This window comes from Physella acuta, unplaced genomic scaffold (genome assembly GCF_028476545.2).
Source record: "Physella acuta isolate Inbredline_101_S28 unplaced genomic scaffold, ASM2847654v3 ptg000011l, whole genome shotgun sequence".
NCBI classification, from domain to species: domain Eukaryota; kingdom Metazoa; phylum Mollusca; class Gastropoda; family Physidae; genus Physella; species Physella acuta.
The window spans coordinates 661,941-684,382 of NW_026731531.1; the positions used below are offsets into that span (position 1 = coordinate 661,941).

Below are 22,442 nucleotides of genomic sequence, written 5' to 3' on the forward strand. Positions count from 1 at the left end.
CCATGGACCAAACTTACAGGCACGTGAATGTAGGGGTCAGTGTGTTACCATGGACCAAACTTACAGGCACGTGAATGTAGGGGTCAGTGTGGTACCATGGACCAAACTTACAGGCACGTGAATGTAGGGGTCAGTGTGTTACCATGGACCAAACTTAAGAGGCACGTGAATGTAGGGGTCAGTGTGGTACCATGGACCAAACTTACAGGCACCTGAATGTAGGGGTCAGTGTGGTACCATGGACCAAACTTACAGGCACGTGAATGTAGGGGTCAGTGTGGTACCATGGACCAAACTTACAGGCACGTGAATGTAGGGGTCAGTGTGGTACCATGGACCAAACTTACAGGCACGTGAATGTAGGGGTTAGTGTGGTCTATGGTACAATGGACCAAGCTTACAGGCACCTGAATGTAGGGGTCAGTGTGGAATCTTGGACCAAACTTGGCACAACCGAGTATGACGGCATTGAGGATTTCCTCACCCCACCAAACAACTATAGCACCAGGGCCTCTATAATCCGATAACGCAAGCAAGTTTGGCTTACTGTATATCTAATTATAAGGCCAACGCTTTGTTTCCAGTTTAGCTGTGTGCGCTTAAAAAAAAAAAAACATTGTTTATCAAATTTCATTGCGAAAACTCACTCCTAATATTTTCTCTGTGTTTTTAAAAACACAAAACATTCAAAAATTTTAGAAAATTTTTTTTTAGATTTTTCAAACTAAAACATACATGCCAAGTTAAATAAACATTCGTAGGAAGAATTACGCCCCCTGCTCCCAAGGGTTGTCAGACAGAAATGATTATTTCCCCTGAACAAGCAAACCCTCTAGTTTCTCCACGCGCCAAGCTAAAATAATAAATCTTAATCTGGACCAACAATTCAAGCCTGTTAGCGTGTCCGCACGCAAGTTTGTTTTCACATAGTACATCTTCTCTTGCCCCCCCCCCCCCCAACCATCACCCCCTGTAACTAATGTAGCTTACCATTCTTATAGTAGATCTCTTGCCCATAGCCCGGTGCCTGCCCCCCCCCCCCCCACCCCCAGTAACTTACCATTATAGTAGAGCTTCTCATGGCCACACGCTGTTTGCCATCCCAACCCCCTCCTCATCACCTTACACTCTGCACTATCCTCATAGATCTCCACATGGATTACTCCCCGTTCTAGACTTCACCCCACATTTATTTACACCCCACTCTAGACTACACCCCACACTCGACTACACCCCACACCCACCATGCTATTTCTAAGGAGAATCCCCCCCCCCCCCCGTGTCTGCCACCAGCGCCCCCTCCCCACACAACCACCCACTCTTGTATTATAAATAACGTGAGTGAGTGTCTGGAGCATGGCGGCAACATTCCACGAATACCACTGCCTTCACTCAGCTCAGGGCCACTGGGAGGGGGGGGGGGGAGTAGGGGGGGGGGAGAGGTGAGGACGGGAGCCGGTACCCAAGAGTTCAAAGGTCAGATACCATACACGCGTTGCATTGTGCGCACCATGCGAAACATGCCGAACATGCGTACCCAGGGGCTTCCACGGGAATTTTACCTAGAATCTAGGTGATGGGAGGGGTGGGGGTGTTGGCATTGATGGTTGGTGAAAGTTGGACTCAATGGATGCATTATTGTCAAATACAAAATCCCACTCCTTGACTTGGATAAAAGATCCACCATTCAATGTTTTAGCAAAACACAGATTTGTAATGTTTTTGTTATTAAGAAAGTCTATGTAAGCATAACAGATGAATACAAGATGTTGTCATGCCTTAGTGAAATACCCAGAAATCTAGACCAGTAGAGGGTGGAAATACCCAGGCGTACACAGTTATACAGTGATGGCCTTGGTAAATTTATTTTTTTAAAAGTTTTAAAAAAATCTTGTCCTGACAAAAAGTTGTTTTGTTTTATCCGAGTTCCACGTAAGTGGATAGAATTTTATATTTAAACGTGATAAAAACTGGACAACGGAGGCTGTCTTCGGGGTGCAATAGGCTGTCTTCGTGGTGCACTCACTGGCCAAAGTTTAGTGCTCAAAAGACGCGGGGGGGGGGGGGGGGGGTCAAAAGATTAATGCATTTTGAGTCGTGGGGGGGGGGGGGGGGGGTAAAGTATACACAAGGTTAGTAGGTTAGTAGAGGAACAATACGGGTGTCTGGGGAAAAAATTAACACAGGCAGAAACTAGGAACGGCAGAGTTTAACTGAATCGTTTTATGAATGAAAGCATCTGCAATATTAATTTAGAGTACAATGGCACTGACGAAAAGACTGTTTCGAATGAGTTAAATAAATTATGAAATAATGTTTTCATTTTTCGAAAAGCATAAGTAGAAGTGGAACTCATTCTAAACGACCCCTGACCCTTGGAAATCCCAGCATTCCCAACAGGAAGAGGTCAACGCAACGACACGAAACAGCTCGAAAGATGAATGATTCGCCGCTCATTATCACCCCTGACAGTAATAGTAGCGAGGATAGAGGGAGCTAACTTCTGACCAGCTTACAATAATTTTCTATTCCACACTTCTGACCTCCACTGCAGTTATCATCCTCCAGTAGCCACTAAACTACTTAGAGTTTCAACACTAAAGTTTGATCTTATAAATAGACATCATTGCATGGACAACCTACAGCAGCTTCACAAAGCGTCAACAGGCAAACATGCACAAAAATAGATGTGTCTACTCTAATAACAAAATCAAAGCGGATGTTAAGTGAAAGTGAAAGCGGAGGGAAAAAAAGTTAAACAGGAAAACATTTTTGATGCGTTAGATAATTGACGGGATGACGTGGGAGGGGTGGATGTCGGTGGGTGGGGGGTAGCTGTTTATGGGAGGGGTGGCTGTTGGTGGGAGGGGTGGCTGTTGGTGGGAGGGGTGGCTGTTGGTGGGAGGGGTGGGTGTTGGTGGGAGGGGTGGCTGTTGGTGGGAGGGGTGGCTGTTGGTGGGAGGGGTGGCTGTTGGTGGGAGGGTTGGCTGTTGGTGGGAGGGGTGGCTGTTGGTGGGAGGGGAGGTGGATGTTGGTGGGAGGGGAGGTGGATGTTGGTGGGAGGGGTGGCTGTGGGTGGGAGGGGTGGCTGTTGGTGGGAGGGGAGGTGGATGTTGGTGGGAGGGGTGGTGGATGTTGGTGGGAGGGGTGGCTGTTGGTGGGAGGGGTGGCTGTTGGTGGGAGGGGAGGTAGATGTTGGTGGGAGGGGAGGTAGATGTTGGTGGGAGGGGTGGCTGTTGGTGGGAGGGGAGGTAGATGTTGGTGGGAGGGGAGGTAGATGTTGGTGGGAGGGGAGGTAGATGTTGGTGGGAGGGGAGGTAGATGTTGGTGGGAGGGGTGGCTGTTGGTGGGAGGGGAGGTAGATGTTGGTGGGAGGGGTGGCTGTTGGTGGGAGGGGAGGTAGATGTTGGTGGGAGGGGAGGTAGATGTTGGTGGGAGGGGTGGCTGTTGGTGGGAGGGGAGGTAGATGTTGGTGGGAGGGGAGGTGGATGTTGGTGGGAGGGGTGGCTGTTGGTGGGAGGGGAGGTAGATGTTGGTGGGAGGGGAGGTGGATGTTGGTGGGAGGGTTGGCTGTTGGTGGGAGGGGAGGTAGATGTTGGTGGGAGGGTTGGCTGTTGGTGGGAGGGGCGGCTGTTGGTGGGAGGGGTGGGTGTTGGTGGGAGGGGTGGCTGTTGGTGGGAGGGGTGGCTGTTGGTGGGAGGGACGGCTGTTGGTGGGAGGGGTGGGTGTTGGTGGGAGGGGTGGCTGTTGGTGGGAGGGGTGGGTGTTGGTGGGAGGGGTGGCTGTTGGTGGGAGGGGTGGCTGTTGGTGGGAGGGGCGGCTGTTGGTGGGAGGGGTGGCTGTTGGTGGGAGGGGTGGCAGTTGGTGGGAGGGGTGGCTGTTGGTGGGAGGGGTGGGTGTTGGTGGGAGGGGTAACTGTTGGTGGGAGGTGCTGTTGGTGGGAGTTGTGGGTGTTGGTGGGTGGGGTGGCTGTTAGTGGGAGGGGTGGCTGTTTGTGAGAGGGGTGGCTGTTGGCGCCAAACTCAAACAGCAGAAGCAGATTTCTCATTACATGCAGCAGTGGGGAATTTTTACAAAGCAGAAGTGAAAGTTTGTTGGGCGTTGGCGAATGTTGGCTTTTGGATTTGGCTGACCTGACCAAGGATTAGACTGTTGGGGGAGGGAAGTGAGCGAGGTATCTGTGTTTTGTTTAGTGATTTTTTGTCGGCAAGTCCATCAATTATTGTCAGCTTTTTTAAAAACTCGATTGAATGTTGTGCACGGAATCATAAAAATACATTCAAAATCGTGAACTTTTATACTAAATGGAAGAAGCAACAGATTACATTGTAGTTTAAAAATCGATAGTTGAAAAGCTAAAAGTTGCACATAAACCCCATAACAACAGCGTTAAAATATGCGGGGAGAAAAAAACACACCAACAAGAAGCAGAGCAGCCCTTTGCTGTGAACTATATTTGATGACTTAATGGGAAAACAAGCCTTAGAGTTATCGATCTTGAATAATTGAGAGTTCAGGGCCTTTGATCAGCCGACGCCCCTTGCCGGGCAGGATGCGATAGACGTGGAACAGTGTGGAGTAGGGGGGGGGGTGAATTGTGACATTAGCGACATACAGATTCCCCGTCTCTCCTGATTCTCGGATCGATTCGATGGATTACGTGCTTGTGACAGCATTACCACGGGCTCTCACAGACTAAGGTGGATTTACATCATTGATTACACGGCTAGGGGTTGTGTTTGTGGTTCATGCAGAAGCCGATAGCTGAAGTCAACTATCAGCTCAGGTGGAGAAACGGAAACATGAATACTAAATAGTCTTACATTGGTCTTACATGTAGCGTATATTTAGGTATCATTGTAACCAGAGAAGTAGAGATTCTTAATCGAACAACCCCCCCCCCCCCCCCCACCCCGGGATAAAGTAATAGTGAAAGGATCTATGAATTGGTCCATATCAGCCCGTAGCCTTGACCACAATTCATGAACACAAGTTTTATGTTGCCCGCACTCCCTAAAACACACACTAAATTTTATTGGTTGTTGTATCGTACACGTGATCCAATCTATCGTATACGTGATCCAATATAGCGTGGATAAGATGTAACTGAAATATGGATATTTTTATGAATTGGAGGTGGGGGGGGGGGGGGGAGTTACTGATTTGATTGATTTGGGGATTGGGTGGGAAGCAACTGTTATGATGGGGAGACTAACAGTTTGGGTGATGAGATGGTAAATAGGCAACATTCTGTACCGTGGGGGAGGGGGCGTGCTGTGGGGTGGGGGTTACGGATGATTTATTCAATCCTTGAGATGGTTCTCTATGAAAGACTAATACCATTCGGAATGCTACAGGAACAGATTTGAACTTGAGCCAGTTGTGAACGGGGAAACAATTGCCAATGCAACATCTGGACTTCAATACACAGGCTGGAGCCCTACAACATTCCATCCCATAATTTCACCACGGTAGGTAAAGCTGAAGCTATTATGTACACATTAAAAAAAATAATTCAACTTTTACTAAGCTCTAGTTGTATACGATAGCTCAAGAGATATTTGCTGACATGTGTATCCAGTCTCTCAAACCATCTCATTCTCATCAGGACCTCAACTACTACCATGTGAACGTATCCAGATCTAATCAACTTCACCCCCACTCCCCAAGTCTGTCTATAACTCACCCAGATCTCACCCCTACCCCGTCCCCTGCTGCCTAGAACTCACCCCTTATCTTATCTATAAGTCATGGTATCACTCTCTCCACACCCCCATGGCCTTGTTTCCACCTGCCATAAAATAAACAGCCTGTAATGGTTTGATAACAAGACCTTCTGTTGGCTGTAAACATTTGTATGGGACTCACTCACCATTATGGCACACACCCAGGGCCGGTCATAAACCAGCACAGTAAAGGTGAGCTGCTTCATTACACTAATCATTCAAACATGCGTGTTGAGGCTAAACAATGTACCAGGCTAGGAACGTAACATAAAGAACTGGGAAAAATCCCTAAACAAAACCACTCCATTTAAAAACTAGGTACCTATATTCCACATAAAAAACTAGGAATTTCCTCATACAAATTACTGCAACTAAAGCAAGAGTTACATGGAGATAATTTGTGATTTCCATTTATTTTAACCCAATATTTGTTTAATTACTGATCAGTGCATGAACGCAAAAATGAATTACTCTGATAATTATTTTCTTTCTTTAAAATAATGAGTATAAATTTTTAAACACAGCCTCCCTCCCCCCACTCCCTTCCACAAGAAAAAAAGCATTGTGCGATGAATTTTGTCAACCATCTTGTTTAACTATTTTATACAGCAATTAAAGTTAAGATGTAAGAAAAATAATTGTAGATTGAGTTCGTATTTGCACAACTAATGATCTTTAATTTTCCTAAATCAGTTAAAGCTTTTACTTTTTATAGCTTGTAGTATGTTTTCTGAAGCTAACATCAAAGTGACAATCAAGTGAATTGCTAATTCTGTGTAATCCTTTAATGATAAAATGGGGACGTTTTCCAATCAAGAATGTCTAAATTATTTACTTTGTGGTGATTTAGGTCTGATTAACCTTACACTAGATGGTATGGGATGGTGTGGCTGGGTGGTAGAGCACATGACTGCTAACCTTAAAGTGACAAATCATGGGCTGGAGTCAAGAGGTCATCCCTTGCTCCACCCAGTCCTGTCTGATGTTAGGGAAACTAAAGGTGGCTGGACATAGTGTTGACCACAGTATCCATTTGTATGTTGAGCTCACAGAAACAGACAAACTCTACTTCATCTTCCCCATAAACATCCAGGCTGGTTTGAAACGGTAACTTTACTTTCTTATTTCAGTTTGAACATAAACATCTGCCTAGGCTGCATTCACAACAGTTAAAAAAAACATGCTAATTAAACCTGAAATTTGATGAACTGCATTTTTTTTTCCAGCTCAGCTTTATGTTATTAAATTAAATTTTTCATAATTTCAAGGTTCTTTTCTATGATTAAATTATTCATGTTGAAAAATATAGGAGTTAGAGAGATGAATTAAAATTCCTAAATATAGTTGAGTAATAACAAAATTAAGTTCAACTGAAAAGTAAATAAAATAAAGCAGAGCTGCTTGCTTGTGCTTTTGTTGAATCAAACTTGACTACACCGTAAAGCCATATATAACACATGCAGGCTCAAGCATAGTGTTTGTGTGTTTTGGACCACTTGGTGAACACTCAAGACATTAATGAGTACATAAACAGTTTTACTGCTAAACCAACAGAGAAAGTAAACAAACAAAAATGCTGAAAATGAACACAAATAAAGCTGTTATAAAATATAAAAGTGAAAGCGAAACTAAAACTAGAAACTTGGTTCCAACTACATCCAGGTTTTTAGAGTTTTTGTTTTATATTCTACGAACCTTCCACAAATCCTTCCATTCTGACCACATCGCCTTCGTTAAACAAAATTAATTACAAAAAATGGTTAAATAATGTATCATTTCCTAACTGGGAATCATTTCACTTTAAGAATAACAATTTTTCTTTTAATGAAATATATTGGTTGATAAATGTACAAAGGGGAGGTCACTCTTGAATAATTATGAGGCTGGGAAAAACAGAGTTACTGAACTTGACTTTTTAAAACTATTTAAAGCTTGAACTAAAACTATGTATTAGTACCATACATAAAATCATGCTGAAGCTTTAGTATGGACAAACCAGGCCTCCAACAATTACATTAATTGTTTTTTGTTCATTGCTTTTAGTTTTATATGTAGAATCTACTATCAAGTTTTCGGATTAAACATTTACTTTAAAATAAATATAAAAATTAATTCTATTTTTAAGCAATTTATTAAAAAAAGTAAAGGCCTACAGTGGCTACACTATTTTAATTTTAAAATTATGTAAGCAGCAATACACTGTTTTTTGACTTAATAATTAATCTGCCCTTTGAACTTTATAATGTGAATCTAAAAATAGAATATATATCTCTCAAAAGAAACATGTTTGACATTATTTACTCTTTATCAGATAAAACTTGTAAAATATGTTTAAAAATACATGTCCAAAGCTGTTAGATTGAATAAGAATTTTTAAATGGATGAATAAAATCTGGGTTAAGGGAGAGAAAAACTAAGTGAGCTGCTTGTGATAAGAGTGATGGAACTTTCAACGCCTGCTGTAAAGACAAACTTACCTCTTTCAGCTTGTGAATCTCATTCTGCAAGTCCCGGTAGCGTCCAGGCAGCTCGGATATACTCCCGCTGGGCGACCTGGCACCATTCTCCATGTCAATCCTGTACCTCCGTAGTTCCTCCAGCTCTTTTCCCATTTCATCTAACAACTGACAAAGAAAGTTGGAATTAAACCCCCGGACTTCTTAATTACGTGTAATGTTGGATGGGATTTACTCCAACACAATTAAATATTATTTTAAACTTGTTATGCACCATATATGGTGTTGACTCTGATTTCAGCCTGTTCTTCTTTTTTTTTTCCATAGCCTTTGTCCATCTAAGAACAAACAAAAAGGTAGCATTAGTCTGATTTTGGAGTTGTCTCTCCTAGAAGAGTTGCTGTCCCCAGCTATCAAGCCTCATCTGCATGAGGGTTTTTTCTGTTCAGCAACCATAACCTTAGCCGACCCAACCACGTCGACCTTGCCCAAGGTTTTGGACTGGGGACATTGTTTTAGAAACCATGAGCTTTACAACCCGACCACACAACCACACCCCACCCCCTACAAAGATTTTAAAAAATCTTAAACAATATCAAATTTTATTGATTATAATTATAGAAGTTTTGTACCAACAATAACACAATTTTAGTTTTATTAAATAATTAATTTCTAAATGAACTACTACCAACTGTGAGTCCACAGCATTGACTTTCTTACCTGACCCGTACTGTGCCTCTCTTTCTGATGTAAAACCTCTTGCTTGTGATAATCTGCCTTCAACTTTTCGTGGTCGTCATACAGAATATTATAAGTCTCTTGCCGTTCTAGTAACCTTTCTTGTATGTCCATTTTTTCCTAAATAACAAGCCAAAAGTTGTAATGAGGAAAACTTTATCTTTTTCACTAAACGATTTTGATTTGATAGATCAAAGAATCCTGTTATACAGATTTATATTAAAAGAAAATTTTTAGTTTAAACTTAATGTCAAAGAAAATAATTACCGTTCTAAGTTTAGCTATCTCTGCATGTAATCTGGGTGCTTCCTGCTTTAAAGTTTCATACTCTTGCTCTATTCTGTGTAACCTGAAAAATGTTTTGGTATTATTTTAATTGAATTTGGCATCTATTTTTTCAAAGTATACAGACATAATGTTGTACCACTGATGTCTGTGTGAATTTTCCTCACATAAGCATTTAAATATGCCAACTGAGTGATTCAATATACAAAATTCTTGAAATAGAATTAAATTCATTAGGTCTATCCAAAATACATTAAATATTTAAATAAAAAGCTCATGCAATACATGCTATATACAAATGGTAGCTGCAGTGAGGTTAGTGCAAATAGTAATAAAACAGATGCTTTATTACTAACTGCAATATATGTTGGAATTCTATGAAAGACTGTTACCTTTGTGTAATATAATCAACTTGTTCATTTTTATCTCTTTCTTGTTTGGACTGCAACAAAAGTATTAAAAAAAAATTAAGCTCTTCTACAAAAATGATAGGGTTGGCCAACTTTCCAATGTTAGATAGGATTTATATATTTTATTTTATAATACTAGCCGAAAAGATACACAAAGTTAAATAAAATAGTGCAGTATGATAGACTGGTACAAAAAAGAAATAAAGAATTAATATGAGACAAATTTTGACATGAACAAAAAATTCAAATGAAGACTACAATGACAACTTATATGTGTAAAGTTCCCTTTTAGACCTGGCAGCCCATGTGACAGGTGAAGGAGAGTTCAACTGTTTCTATAATCTTTTTGAACAATGCACAATTTACTAGAGAAGAATTTTAATTTTTGTATGATAAAAAACAATAGATATGAATGTACCATAAATTCTTGGTACTTCCTTCGCTCTTCAGACAATCTGTCTTCTGATTTCACCTCCATGTCTCGCAACTGCTCCTCTAGGTAGATGACTCTAAAAATAACATTTAGTATTGAATATAACACATGTAGGCCAATGTATGATTCTGATCAAAGGCAAAACAAAAACTATTTTTTTCAAAATGAAAACAATTTTTCTATGACACACTCGTAAAATATGTATCAATCCATACATTGATTATTCATTATAATAGAAAATAATACTAGTTTGGTTTCATACATTATCAAGCATTAAAATTTACCATAGCCTGATTTGATTGTGTTCAGGCAAAAATAAAATAACAGGATCTATGGATCTATTGCAGGTTTGAGACCAATAGGTTAAAAAAATTATTCTGTAAATTGTAACTTGGTTTCAATAAAATGTACACAAACTCACTTCTGCACTAAAATATTGTTTTCGTCTTTAAGCTTGATCTGCTTGGTGTTGGTCTCTGTCTGAACTTGTGTCAAATGCTGCAGCTGGTCTTCTAAAAACTTTAACTGGATTTTAAAGGAAAGAAATTCACCCATCAGTTAAGAATCATTACAATGTAAAGCTTAAAAATATTTAAAACTCGATGAATCCTTTTAACTGATATACACAGAGCACAGTAGTAATGTTATACTACTGTTATTAACCTAATTAATTTTTTTTAAAGAATCGTTAATTAGAAAGCTCTATGTAAATATAGCATGATATTCACCCTGCCATCAACACTCTGAAAGTTGCCTTCAATATCGTCAAATATTTCATCCGAGCCAAAACTGCTGCGTCTGGTACTAGATGGGGAGTTGCGGGCACTTCGTTGAAGTTGACTAAATGCGTGAGAGCAAGAAAACAACAAAAAATTAGATTTTAAAATGTGAAACTATCTTAATCCATTTGCTTATTTAGTCTACCTATAAGAAGACAAGCTTAACTTATTTTCCTGAATTATTTTAAAAAGTACAAAACTAAATGTAAGCAAATGTATAGAATAAATTTTAATATTTAAAATTGTGATGATAGCAAAACTGTAACTCAACCAAAAGGCAATAAAAGCATATTCACCTAGCAAGCGCTGCAGATGTAATTCTGCGGTTCGGACTGAAATACATAATTTAATAAAATTATAAATATAGAGGTTATGCTGCTTTAGTTGATCTTTTCTTACGTTTCGTTAAAAAAATGTCCAGGATCTGATTTTTTAATTTAAAAAAAAATTTGGTTTGACCATCTGTATTTTAATGCAAATTGCAGACTTTGAATTTTGTGTTCTTCATCAGCCAATTTTAAAATATGTGTAAGACTATTTTACAAAAGCTGTAATCTAGGCTTATATATTTAGCAAAATTTGACCAAAGTAATATGAATAAATACTGCAAGCCATAGAATGTATAAGATTAAAAAAAAGCATTATGAAAAATAAGCAAATTATATATTTCTGTGGCTCATATCACTGCTAGCTAAATGTTTGTTTATGAAATGACAGATACTTCAAGAATATAAAGATATATATGCCGCATAGGCCTACTGTAAAACACCAATTTTTCTGGTTTAGTAAGGGAAGTTTACTAGAGTGACAAACACAAAGAGACATATGAAATTTGTAAAGATTACAACAGTGAAAAAAACAACTAAATTTAAGAGAGACTATACATGTCTGACAAAATTAAGTATCAACTTTTTAAAATTGTTGTGGGTTCTAAAATTAACAGAATTTAAGAATTTAAGTAATTACTTTATTTTCATAAACAACTTTTATTAATAAGATTAAAAAATAAGTTCAGTGCAATGTGTTGTATATGGCATGTGTTTGTGCTGCTAATTTGCTCTATTTCTACTGTGAAGAAAGGCTTTAAAAACAAAAAGAAACAGTTGAAATGCTACAAGCAAATTAGAATATTTTAATAAGCATTACAACATTTTAGTCAGGAGATCAGAAATGTAAACATTAATTACACCATCATGATCAAATACCACTTTTATAAGAAGGGAACAAAAATATTAGTACCATGAAAAAATATTAAAAAAAAAAAAAGCTGTATCAAAGTTACGAAATGAAATCGCAGACAGAAGACAAGCAAAAAGTTGATGCACAAAGCAATGCTCCTGGCTGTGTTAGAATAAAAAGAAGCCATTTCTCAGCCCAAAAGAGAAGAAGTTTACAACAGAAAGCTAACCAAGAAGACACCAATGCAATATAAAAAGCTTATGACTACCACGATTTTTTATGGTGTCGAGAAAGGGGATCCTTTCTGTCTGATCGTTTTCTCTGTGTTGAGGGAGTTCTGTTGATGGAAGTTGTTCAGTTTTACAAAACTTTTTTTTATTTGGTGTGAATTTAAACTCTGAGCATCTTTGGTTAAACACTGTTTTTCTAAAAACAACTTCTCTTCAGAAGTAAAAGTATTTCAACATAATAAAGATAAAGCTGGAAAACAAATCTTTAACATATTTTACTTAATTTAATTGCTGAAAAGGTTTTATTCAAAACATTGTTTAGACAAAAATAAAAACAATACTGGATCAGAAACAAGAACTCAAATTGTAATTCAAAAACAATGTTAGGGCAACAAATATTATTTATTGTTTTGCAGGTGTAAATTTAACCCTTAAAGCGCGCCATGGTGGCTTACTCGTTATAAGTTATGTAACAGCATGTAATGGCTTGGCCCTCCATGGTTAAAAAAAAATGTACCACTTACAGATGACCCTGATCAGAGACATCTGCTTCTGATTCGATCTCTCCATAGTCTTCATAGTTTTCTTCATCTGTTATTTCCTGACGGCTGAAACATGGGTCACTTTTCAGTTAAAAAGTTTAAAATAACAAGAGATAGAAAAAACAAGGAAATTTTTTTATTGAAATAAGGTTAAAATGTTAAATTAAATAGCACATTTTAATGAGAAAAACTAATAGTTTAAAAGTAAACAAATAAGATTTTTTTTTCAAAATTTACAGTCAGTGTAACCTTAGTTTTAGAAACAAAGTATCAATACACTGATCTATTTATATCTTTTATCTTCAGCCAAGAATAATCATAAAACACAAGTGGTACAGAGTGTGTAAGAGTGCCTTGTGGCAAGGTCTTGTTTTTATGGGCTATTTCTGTCTCCTAACTGTGTACTGAGGCTGATCATTACAACAAATATTTTCCTATTCTAAAAATATTTGCTATGCTTTTATTTACATTTAGATCTATAAAATATGCAATTTTTATTTGCTACTTTTCCTAAAGTTGAAATAAAACAAATCAAACGGATCAGATTCTAAAGGAAAGTGAAAGATCAACAAAGATGTTATAAAAAAATGAAATAAAAGTTTTAATAGAAGGAAAAAGTTACAAAAAGACGTACCTGTTCTCATTGATTTCAGAAGATTTCCCACTTATGGCGCTATCTCCCTCATCTTCAGAGAGGTGTGGCAGCAGAAAAGGGTTTCCGTTGAGTTCAGTTTGCGGCAGGATAATGTTAGACTGGTGAGTGCTACCATTCAGGTTCAGGCCTATCCCTGAGAAGTCGTCAAACCCAGACAAGTCGTACTCAGCAAAGGTGTACTGGCTGCTGGAGGTGGAGTTAGGCTTGTGGGTCTGAAAGTACATTTATTTCATAATATTAGAACATTTCTGTGAAAATTTTATCCTAACATAACTAAAAAGTCTAAATAAAAATAGGATTAAATAATTGTTTTAATTATTTTAATATGCACTGAGCAAATGGTTGTTTCAATAAAATAGGACAAGTTAATTAGTTAGAATGTTTTCTTTAAACTGGGCCTATTGCAGGATAAAAAGCTAACATGGCTAGCCTAAAACAAAATAAAAACAATAAGTTTTATAAAAAATAACCTGGGATGATGTTTTGACTACATTTTGTTAAACAAAAATAACCAATAAATAAAGTGAAAGTCTTAAGCTTTGTAAAAATAATTTGATGCCAATTTTCTAAAACTTCAACAGTTGGATTTTTCCACAAAGGTTGAGGAAAGTAAATACAAACATGCGACATTTTGTTATCTCCCTGTAAGATGATTTTGTTGCAAGTTGGGCACAAGAAGAAAATGTTTCAAACAGCTAAAACAAGTTCATTAACACAGCAGGACATCTATCAACAAGTTTTTTTTAGACTATGTCTGGCTAGAGTTTTCTCCCCTTTACATACTGTTTGTGTTGATTATTTTCCCATCACAACCCTGTAGGCCACACAGCAGGGGAGACAATAAACCTGTACCTGCCTACCATTGTCTGACCTGTCTATCATTGCCCCAAGTTATTATATGGTGTGGTATGCCCAACATTGCCTCAAGTTATTATATGGTGTGGTATGCCTAGCATTGCCTCAAGTTATTATATGGTGTGGTATGCCTAGCATTGCCTCAAGTTATTATATGGTGTGGTATGCCTATCATTGCCTCAAGTTATTATATGGTGTGGTATGCCCAACATTGCCTCAAGTTATTATATGGTGTGGTATGCCTAGCATTGCCTCAAGTTATTATATGGTGTGGTATGCCTATCATTGCCTCAAGTTATTATATGGTGTGGTATGCCCAACATTGCCTCAAGTTATTATATGGTGTGGTATGCCTAGCATTGCCCCAAGTTATTATATGGTGTGGTATGCCTAGCATTGCCCCAAGTTATTATATGGTGTGGTGGTGACAAGAACAGAAGCTGTATTTAGTGAGGGGCTGGGTACAAAAGAGCGTTGACATTACTTTGAGTCGGTAGAGTTAACATTTTGTGTGGGTAGAAGATCTAGTATAGATATATATTCCAAAATCAGGTGCATGTGGCCTTATAATATGTGTAGAAAAACTAATCTGTCGTGAAAATTTCCACTGAAAAATAAATTGTTACAAAGAAACTAGCTAAAATTGTGACATTAATTTCTGAATAGTCAAACGATTGATTTTTTTCAGCAATATTAAAATATACGCACCCCCCCCTCCCCTCACAAAAAACAACAATACAGGGGCCGTATATTTTAGTTTGGTGGGCACACCGCTTGTCAAACGGGTACTAAGCTCGGTTGGACCTGATACCTTCCGTTGTGGTTGGTGTGACAGAGTTGTCAACAAAACCAGATCTAGATCTAGACTCTATAGATCAATGTCGGTACCGCGTTTGTTTCTAGGTGCAAGTAAATAACGTATGCAATTTTTACGTTTATTGGTCTATAAGTGCGTAGATCTACAGGAGTCAAAGGTTAAATAACAACGTTTAGACCTGAGGTACCAGAAAACAACACAAGCAGTAGATCTAGAACGAGGCTGGTAGCTAGAAATGTGTGTTTTACCTTCAGATCGCTGTCATTAGAATCCTCCGGTCGGCTTGACATCCTTATGTCAACACAAAATCGAAACAAAACGTTGAAACCTCCCTAGCAGAACCCCAGCCCTCAAACGTCCGTGCCGCCGAGGGCTACTAGTCACTTCCTGTCCACTTAAATCGTTAGCCACTTTCTCGTCGGCACGTTACGACGTATATAAGTCAACATTCGCCTACACGAGATGGTCAAATCATCAGGCTGATGTATACAACATTATAACGAAACCACAAACTTGGTAAGGTACGTCTCATCAACTTCAGGCAGCACTGATCTCTGCAGCACATCAGAATATGACGGGTTCTAATCCGTTAGCGAAAGAAAACACAACAACACGTCAGAGGAACTTTGACAGCGTTTGACGTCTGACAACACAGCACTGTGTTGGCCGCCACGACACGGCGACTATAAATAATATCACAGCCTGCAGACGTAAATAGGTGGGAACAGGTAGGGGCAGGTCGCAGAAACAGGGAAGGAAAAAAAAAACAAGTAGAAAACACGACTGTAAAGTATAGTATTATATCTGAATGTGAATCAGGAGAGGGAGGGGAGGAGGTTGATAGACGAACGCAAATTATAATCAACATACAAACATTGTTTTTATAAAGATGTGCTTGCTTTACCAGGCTAAGCTTAAGGCACCATGCCAAAACATGTTCATTGCCAGGGGAGACAAATGGAATGTGAGAAAAGGAACATTTTCGAAACCAAGGGAAACAACAAGAAAAAACTATATTTCCCCAATAGTAAGAGTTGACTTCCATTAATATTTATTACGCATTGGACATCAAAGTATAGTGAGAAGTCAAGAGACATTCATCATAACAAAAGTTAAAAAACATTACGCACGGTAACTTGAGTTTAGTAAATATCATAAGTTTTTAAATACAGGACTTGTATTTTTATTATACAAAAAGCCAGCATGGTCGGGGTTATATCAATTCATAATATCGCCAACATCCCTGGCTAAATACATGTCTGTTGCAGCTGGTCAAATAAGTCTTTGACTCCAGGTATGGCATAAGGTAAGGACTGCCCTACTCAACGTGGTGGTAGTCCTACACAACTAGGTGGTAGTCCTACACAAAGTTGGTGGTAGTCCTACACAACTAGGTGGTAGTCCTACACAAAGTTGGTGGTAGTCCTACACAAAGTTGGTGGTAGTCCTACACAAGTTGGTGGTAGTCCTACACAAGTTGGTGGTAGTCCTACACAACTAGGTGGTAGTCCTACACAACTAGGTGGTAGTCCTACACAAGTTGGTGGTAGTCCTACACAAAGTTGGTGGTAGTCCTACACAAGTTGGTGGTAGTCCTACACAAGTTGGTGGTAGTCCTACACAACTAGGTGGTAGTTCTACACAAGTTGGTGGTAGTCCTACAAAAGTTGGTGGTAGTCCTACACAAAGTTGGTGGTAGTCCTACACAACTTGGTGGTAGTCCTACACAACTTGGTGGTAGTCCTACACAACTTGGTGGTAGTCCTACACAACTTGGTGGTAGTCCTACACAACTTGGTGGTAGTCCTACACAACTTGGTGGTAGTCCTACACAAGTTGTGGTAGTCCTACACAAGTTGGTGGTAGTCATACACAACTAGGTGGTAGCCCTACACAAGTTGGTGGTAGTCCTACACAAGTTGGTGGTAGTCGTACACAAGTTGGTGGTACTCCTACACAAAGTAGGTGCCTAGAGACAACACACAACTAGACATTAGTCTGAGAGACACAGCAGGATATTCCAGACAACCGGATATGTCAGAGAAATGCCAAGACATTAAAACATGAAAACTGCTCAATCGAATCTGCCCCCCCCCCCCACCTCTCCTGTTAATTCAAAACAAAAACACGAACAGTTTTCTGGTCTAGTGCTACTGTGGCCAGTATCTCGTCCTGATATTATACCAGGCAGGTAAGTCGAATTTACCCCCCCCCCCCCCCCCCACAAACATCCAGATCCAATTAAAATGATGTCAAAAGCTCCACAGTCAACCTCTCTCAATATAAGTACAATTTCAACGACGAAAACTAACAAAAGATATTTTAATTTCGTTTTTTTACGCCTGTACTCAGGCAACCAATCGTCACTCAGTCTTCAACTACCTCACACATCGGTACGTGACATTATTTATGTTAGGTACACATGTTAACTAGCTGGGACTGCTACACACCAGCCGATCCTGCTTACAACACCAACCCATCCTAACACCAACCTCCTAACACCAGCCACCCCTCATCAAACACCAACTCATTCTACTTACAACTCTATCCTTCCTCACAGCTCGTCTATACAGAAGGTTGTCAAACTATCCCAACATTCCCCGCATCTGTGTTAGTTATCCCATGGTTACTAACATCATACGATACCTACCCCCCACCCCCATCCCATGGCTACTAAAATCATACGATACCACCCCCACCCCCATCCCATGGTTACTAACATCATATGATACCCCCCGTCACACCCACGTGAATGACCTTTCAACTGAATGTCAGCCCGTTTATGGACAAAGAAATCAATCAGTTATTAGCCCGAGGTAGTTTCATACTTCTCGCTGACCACTCATTTCACGTGACGAACAATTCGAAATCTGTTGCTTGGATCACTTGCAGTCAAACCTGTACAAGAGTCGTAGTTGGTTGCAGTTCTCACGTCTGATCTAACTCTCGCTTTCGCTAGCTCTAAGCGCCTAGAAACTTATGATGGCTTCATATGTAGCTCATTCTAACCATACACCGTCAATTGATCGATTTCTGTCGGCCTATCGATCAGACGAAGTAATCGACTACTCACCAAGAGCCTAGACACAACAAAAACGCGTGGCGAGTGAGAAGAATCGGATTGAACGAGAAATCAGGTCAGCGATACGCCATCGGCCAGGCTCGAGACGCGAGGTCGGAATGTTATTGATGGCCGAGGGAGGTTCTCATGACAACATGGCCAGCTGTCGCCGCGGCCAGATTCGAACTCATCACATTCTTTATAGACCCCACCCCCGGGCCGAAACTGGAATGTTATGTTATTTCTCTAAGCTCAATAAAAATCACAAGCGTCGTTTCGACAAAACTAGCAGATAAGAGACAGTGAACGACTAAGTTAGATAAAGAAAACTAAAAAAAAAAATGTAAACACAATTTTAGACTATATCTATTATAGCCACCCCCCCATTACCCACATAGTGATTACAAGGGAAACAGTTTTAAACATACAGTTGCAGCTGGTATAATTTGGAGGACGTAGTAAACAATCAACTAATTAGTACCTGCCTTAAATTACACCATCACGCGGTGACACGAATATTGCAATGTTTACATAACAGCCGTCATTAATTAGAGAACACAAATTATGGGATAGATCACTGATAATTTGTGAGCTAAATAATAATTTAGTCAGGAGACGTCGCAACCTTTCCTTGTTTGTGGACATTTGAGGACGGGAAAATCTTTTCATTTGGGGGTCTGAGGGATCCATGCATTTGGGGGTCAGGCGGATTCTTGCGTTTGGGGGTCAGATGGATCTCTGCATTTGGGGATTAGAGGGATCCCTGCATTTTGGGGTCAGGCGGATTCTTGCGTTTGGGGGTCAGATGGATCTCTGCATTTGGGGATTAGAGGGATCCCTGCATTTTGGGGTCAGGAAGACCCCTTAACAGCGAGAGACCCGATCTCCTAACATTCCCCTAGAGAGGTCCCATTTGACAAGCGTACTCAGTCTAAACAATTGATGCCCTGTTCTAATCGATAGAAAACTGTGCTTTGATAGGTTATTGATCGGTTATTGATTTCTTGAACAGAATATTTTTTGTTATTTTGAATATTGTTTTAGAAATAGTTTTTTTCCTTCTGATTACAGAAGATGCAAACACAGTACAATACATTAATGCTGGCAGCCAGCTATTAAAGTGGTCAGCTATAAGTTGGTCAAACATCAATTTATGGCCAGCTATAAGGTGTGGTCAAACATCAAGTTATGGCCAGTTATAAGTCTGAGGCCAACCACCCCAAATCTCATGTGACAGAGTGGACTAAGGATGGGCTAGGAAACGACTAATAACTACTTTTTTGATAGCACATGTAGCACTGGCTACTAAATGTAGCAAAATTTTCAAACATAATCCACACAGATGATATACTTACCCCTCCAAATTACGAAGTTACGTGAATACAATGTTACATAGCTGCTCTATAGTCACGATAACTGTTGTATTGGCGTAAGACAAAAGACAAAACTCCCAATTGAGCGAATCAATAACTTGATAATTAATCGATAACAAAATCCTGCAGGGTGCTGGCCAGGAGAGCTAGGGCTCACTGTCACAGGTGATGGTACAGGAAATAAACCCTGCAGCTCTGGCAGAAGAGGTCGGAGGTGAGGCCAAGAGAGACCCACACATCACACCACTCACACACGCAAGCCCCACACACCACGATTCCCATCAACCACCACCCACCACTATCATCCACGCTTCTGGTTAACGAACCAATGAAACCAATCAATCGATGCAGCTGATCAATAATGGATCCAACCCATTGTTACTGAAAATGTCCTTCTGGCTATAAGTAGCTTCAGGGCTTTAAACTTTACCGTGTTGTTTAAAAACTGCAAAACTGTACACATTTTTCATATCATCAACTTTTTAAAACTAGAAACCTGATACATATCTACTCTTGTGAATGTCAATCTTTATAATTTTATATTGGTACTCAAGTCAATATTTTGTCAAAAGATATTTGAAACGTCAACAGCAAGCTAGGACTAGAAGTTTAGGTCTAACAAACTCATCCAATTCTGTCTATCTAATGTTTTTTTAAATTCAGTGTTATCACATAGATCGCTAGATAACAGATCGATTGAGTAGAAATACTGATCGAAGCACTCGTTGATTGACACGATTACTGGGCGACCTTGAGAGATCGAATAGATCAAGATAAGATTATTGGGAGAAGTTCAGGTGAAAGTAGAGATCAAATATTGCCCAGGTGTTGCTTGGATTGAAAATTATTTTAAGACGAATTCATACAGGTGAATAAACGAAGTGATGATACAGATGTCTAAATTATGTGTTTGTTATTGACAGTGATATCTGAACACACATGTGTCAATAAAACGTGACAATACATGTGTTTTAGTGATGTGTTGATAAAAGTGCTCTAAACTTGCAAATAAGTTTCAGTATACTTTTCTTCAGTGTAAAGTACATAACGTCAACGGATGACATGCAACATCACCTGAACTAAGCATACCTCTGGTGTTATCTACATTTTATATAGTTAAGTATTTTTATTGCAGAGACAAGGCAATATAGATAACATATGGACTTAGCTATAACGGAGAACATAATTTATTTTAGATAAGACCCAGATCTACCTCTACCACAGAAAAGACCTAGCTCACCATAAAAAATACCTCTAGTATAGAAAAGACGTACCTTTACATGGCTCTTCTGTCATAGAAAAGCTCTAGTATAGAAAAGACCTACCTATGCCATACCACTGCTCTAGAAAAGATCTACCCATACCATACCACTACTCTAGAAAAGACCAGAGTTTCTTCCAGGCATCTCTTTCCGAACGAAATGAAATTTATATAATTTATATAGAAAATATATACTTTTAACAGTGTCCGCCCCCCCCCCCCCCCGAAGAAAGTCTACCCCCCCCCCCCCCCGAAAATTTCAAGTGCCCCCCCCCCCCCCCAAAGAAAAAAGTCTGGAAGAAACACTGGAAAAGACCTACCAATGCCATACCAGTGCTATAGGAAAGACCTACCTATGCCCTACCAGTGCTATAGAAAAGACCTACCCATGCCGTACCAGTGCTCTAAAAAAGACCTATCCATGCCGTACCAGTGCTCTAGAAAAGACCTACCTCTAACACCGAAAGGTCCCCAGCGATGTCTAAAGGGACGAGCGTGTCTTCACTGACTAAGGTCTCCTGACTGACACTGCTCTTAAAGGTCCTGGCAGCTGCAAGAAGAACATGTGTTTGACAGATGACAGATGATGTACCAGTTTTTGTGGCATGATGGATGACAGACAGTATAGATGACAGATGATGTACCAGTTTTTGTGGCATGATGGATGACAGACAGTATAGATGACAGATGATGTACCAGTTGTTGTGACATGATAGATGACAGATGATGTACCAGTGGTTGTGACATAATGGATGACAGACAGTATAGATGACAGATGATGTACCAGTTGTTGTGACATAATGAATGACAGACAGTACAGATGACAGATGATGCAGCAAAAAAAAAACATTTTCTTACAGATGGCAGATAATATGGATGTAATTTTCGACAGATAACACAATGTAGAAAATATACACTATGACAGACACTAGACATGTTTAAACTTTGAGGTGTGACAAGAGAATGGTTACATGTAACAAAAATTGTATCTGACTGACAGTTTACAAAGCAGATGGAGAATAGACTGACAGACAGACAGACAAGCTGACAGCCAGCTATGCCAGATGACAGACACATCTATGACAGATGACTGACACATCTATGACAGATGACAATCAATGACAGATGACAGACAATCAATGACAGATGACAGACAATCAATGACAGATGACTGACACATCTATGACAGATGACTGACACATTTATGACAGATGGCAGACAATTAATGACAGATGACTGACCTTGTTGCTGTATCTCAATTATCTGCTGTATTCCCTCACAAAAATCTGCGTAGCTAATTAGTCCACGCCCCTCTGGGTCAAGTAAATTTATAATTCCTGTTAATTCCTGTCAGAACAAAAACAATTATAGGATTAGTTACAGAAGAACAGACATTATTCTACTTTTCTGACATTTAAATATAATAAAAGCAATCGTTGTTTATAAAATGAATTGACTTGTGAGGTGGGTGAAGATTAAAATGGACAAACATTTCTCGGTGCCCGACATTTGGAATGTTTCTCTCTATAGAAGTAAGTCGTATGGTGGCGTGTTGTCTTTGGGAAATCAATAGCAATCAAGGGCAGGAGAATAATTAAAACCGTAGGACTGGGTTTGGTAGTGTCGGGATTTACGTTAGGTT

At 39.5% G+C, this 22,442-nt stretch overlaps 1 protein-coding gene across 4 annotated transcripts in view; it reads right to left on the bottom strand.

The window, feature by feature from the left end:
* Nucleotides 1–22,137, bottom strand: part of LOC131934600 (rab11 family-interacting protein 4B) — a gene marked incomplete at its 5' end in the record, with an annotated part of 31,517 nt that extends 9,380 nt beyond the window's left edge. The window contains 14 exon segments of one of the 4 annotated variants that reach the window (XM_059290669.1): nt 7,422–7,454; nt 8,204–8,350; nt 8,903–9,040; nt 9,188–9,269; nt 9,598–9,647; nt 10,034–10,124; nt 10,470–10,573; nt 10,777–10,888; nt 11,124–11,159; nt 12,278–12,343; nt 12,761–12,844; nt 13,413–13,645; nt 21,253–21,350; nt 22,042–22,137. In XM_059290669.1, coding sequence (XP_059146652.1) covers nt 7,422–7,454; nt 8,204–8,350; nt 8,903–9,040; nt 9,188–9,269; nt 9,598–9,647; nt 10,034–10,124; nt 10,470–10,573; nt 10,777–10,888; nt 11,124–11,159; nt 12,278–12,343; nt 12,761–12,844; nt 13,413–13,645; nt 21,253–21,350; nt 22,042–22,137 — 1,370 coding nt within the window. 4 annotated transcript variants of the gene reach the window in all.
* Between the last annotated feature and the right edge of the window lie 305 nt (nt 22,138–22,442).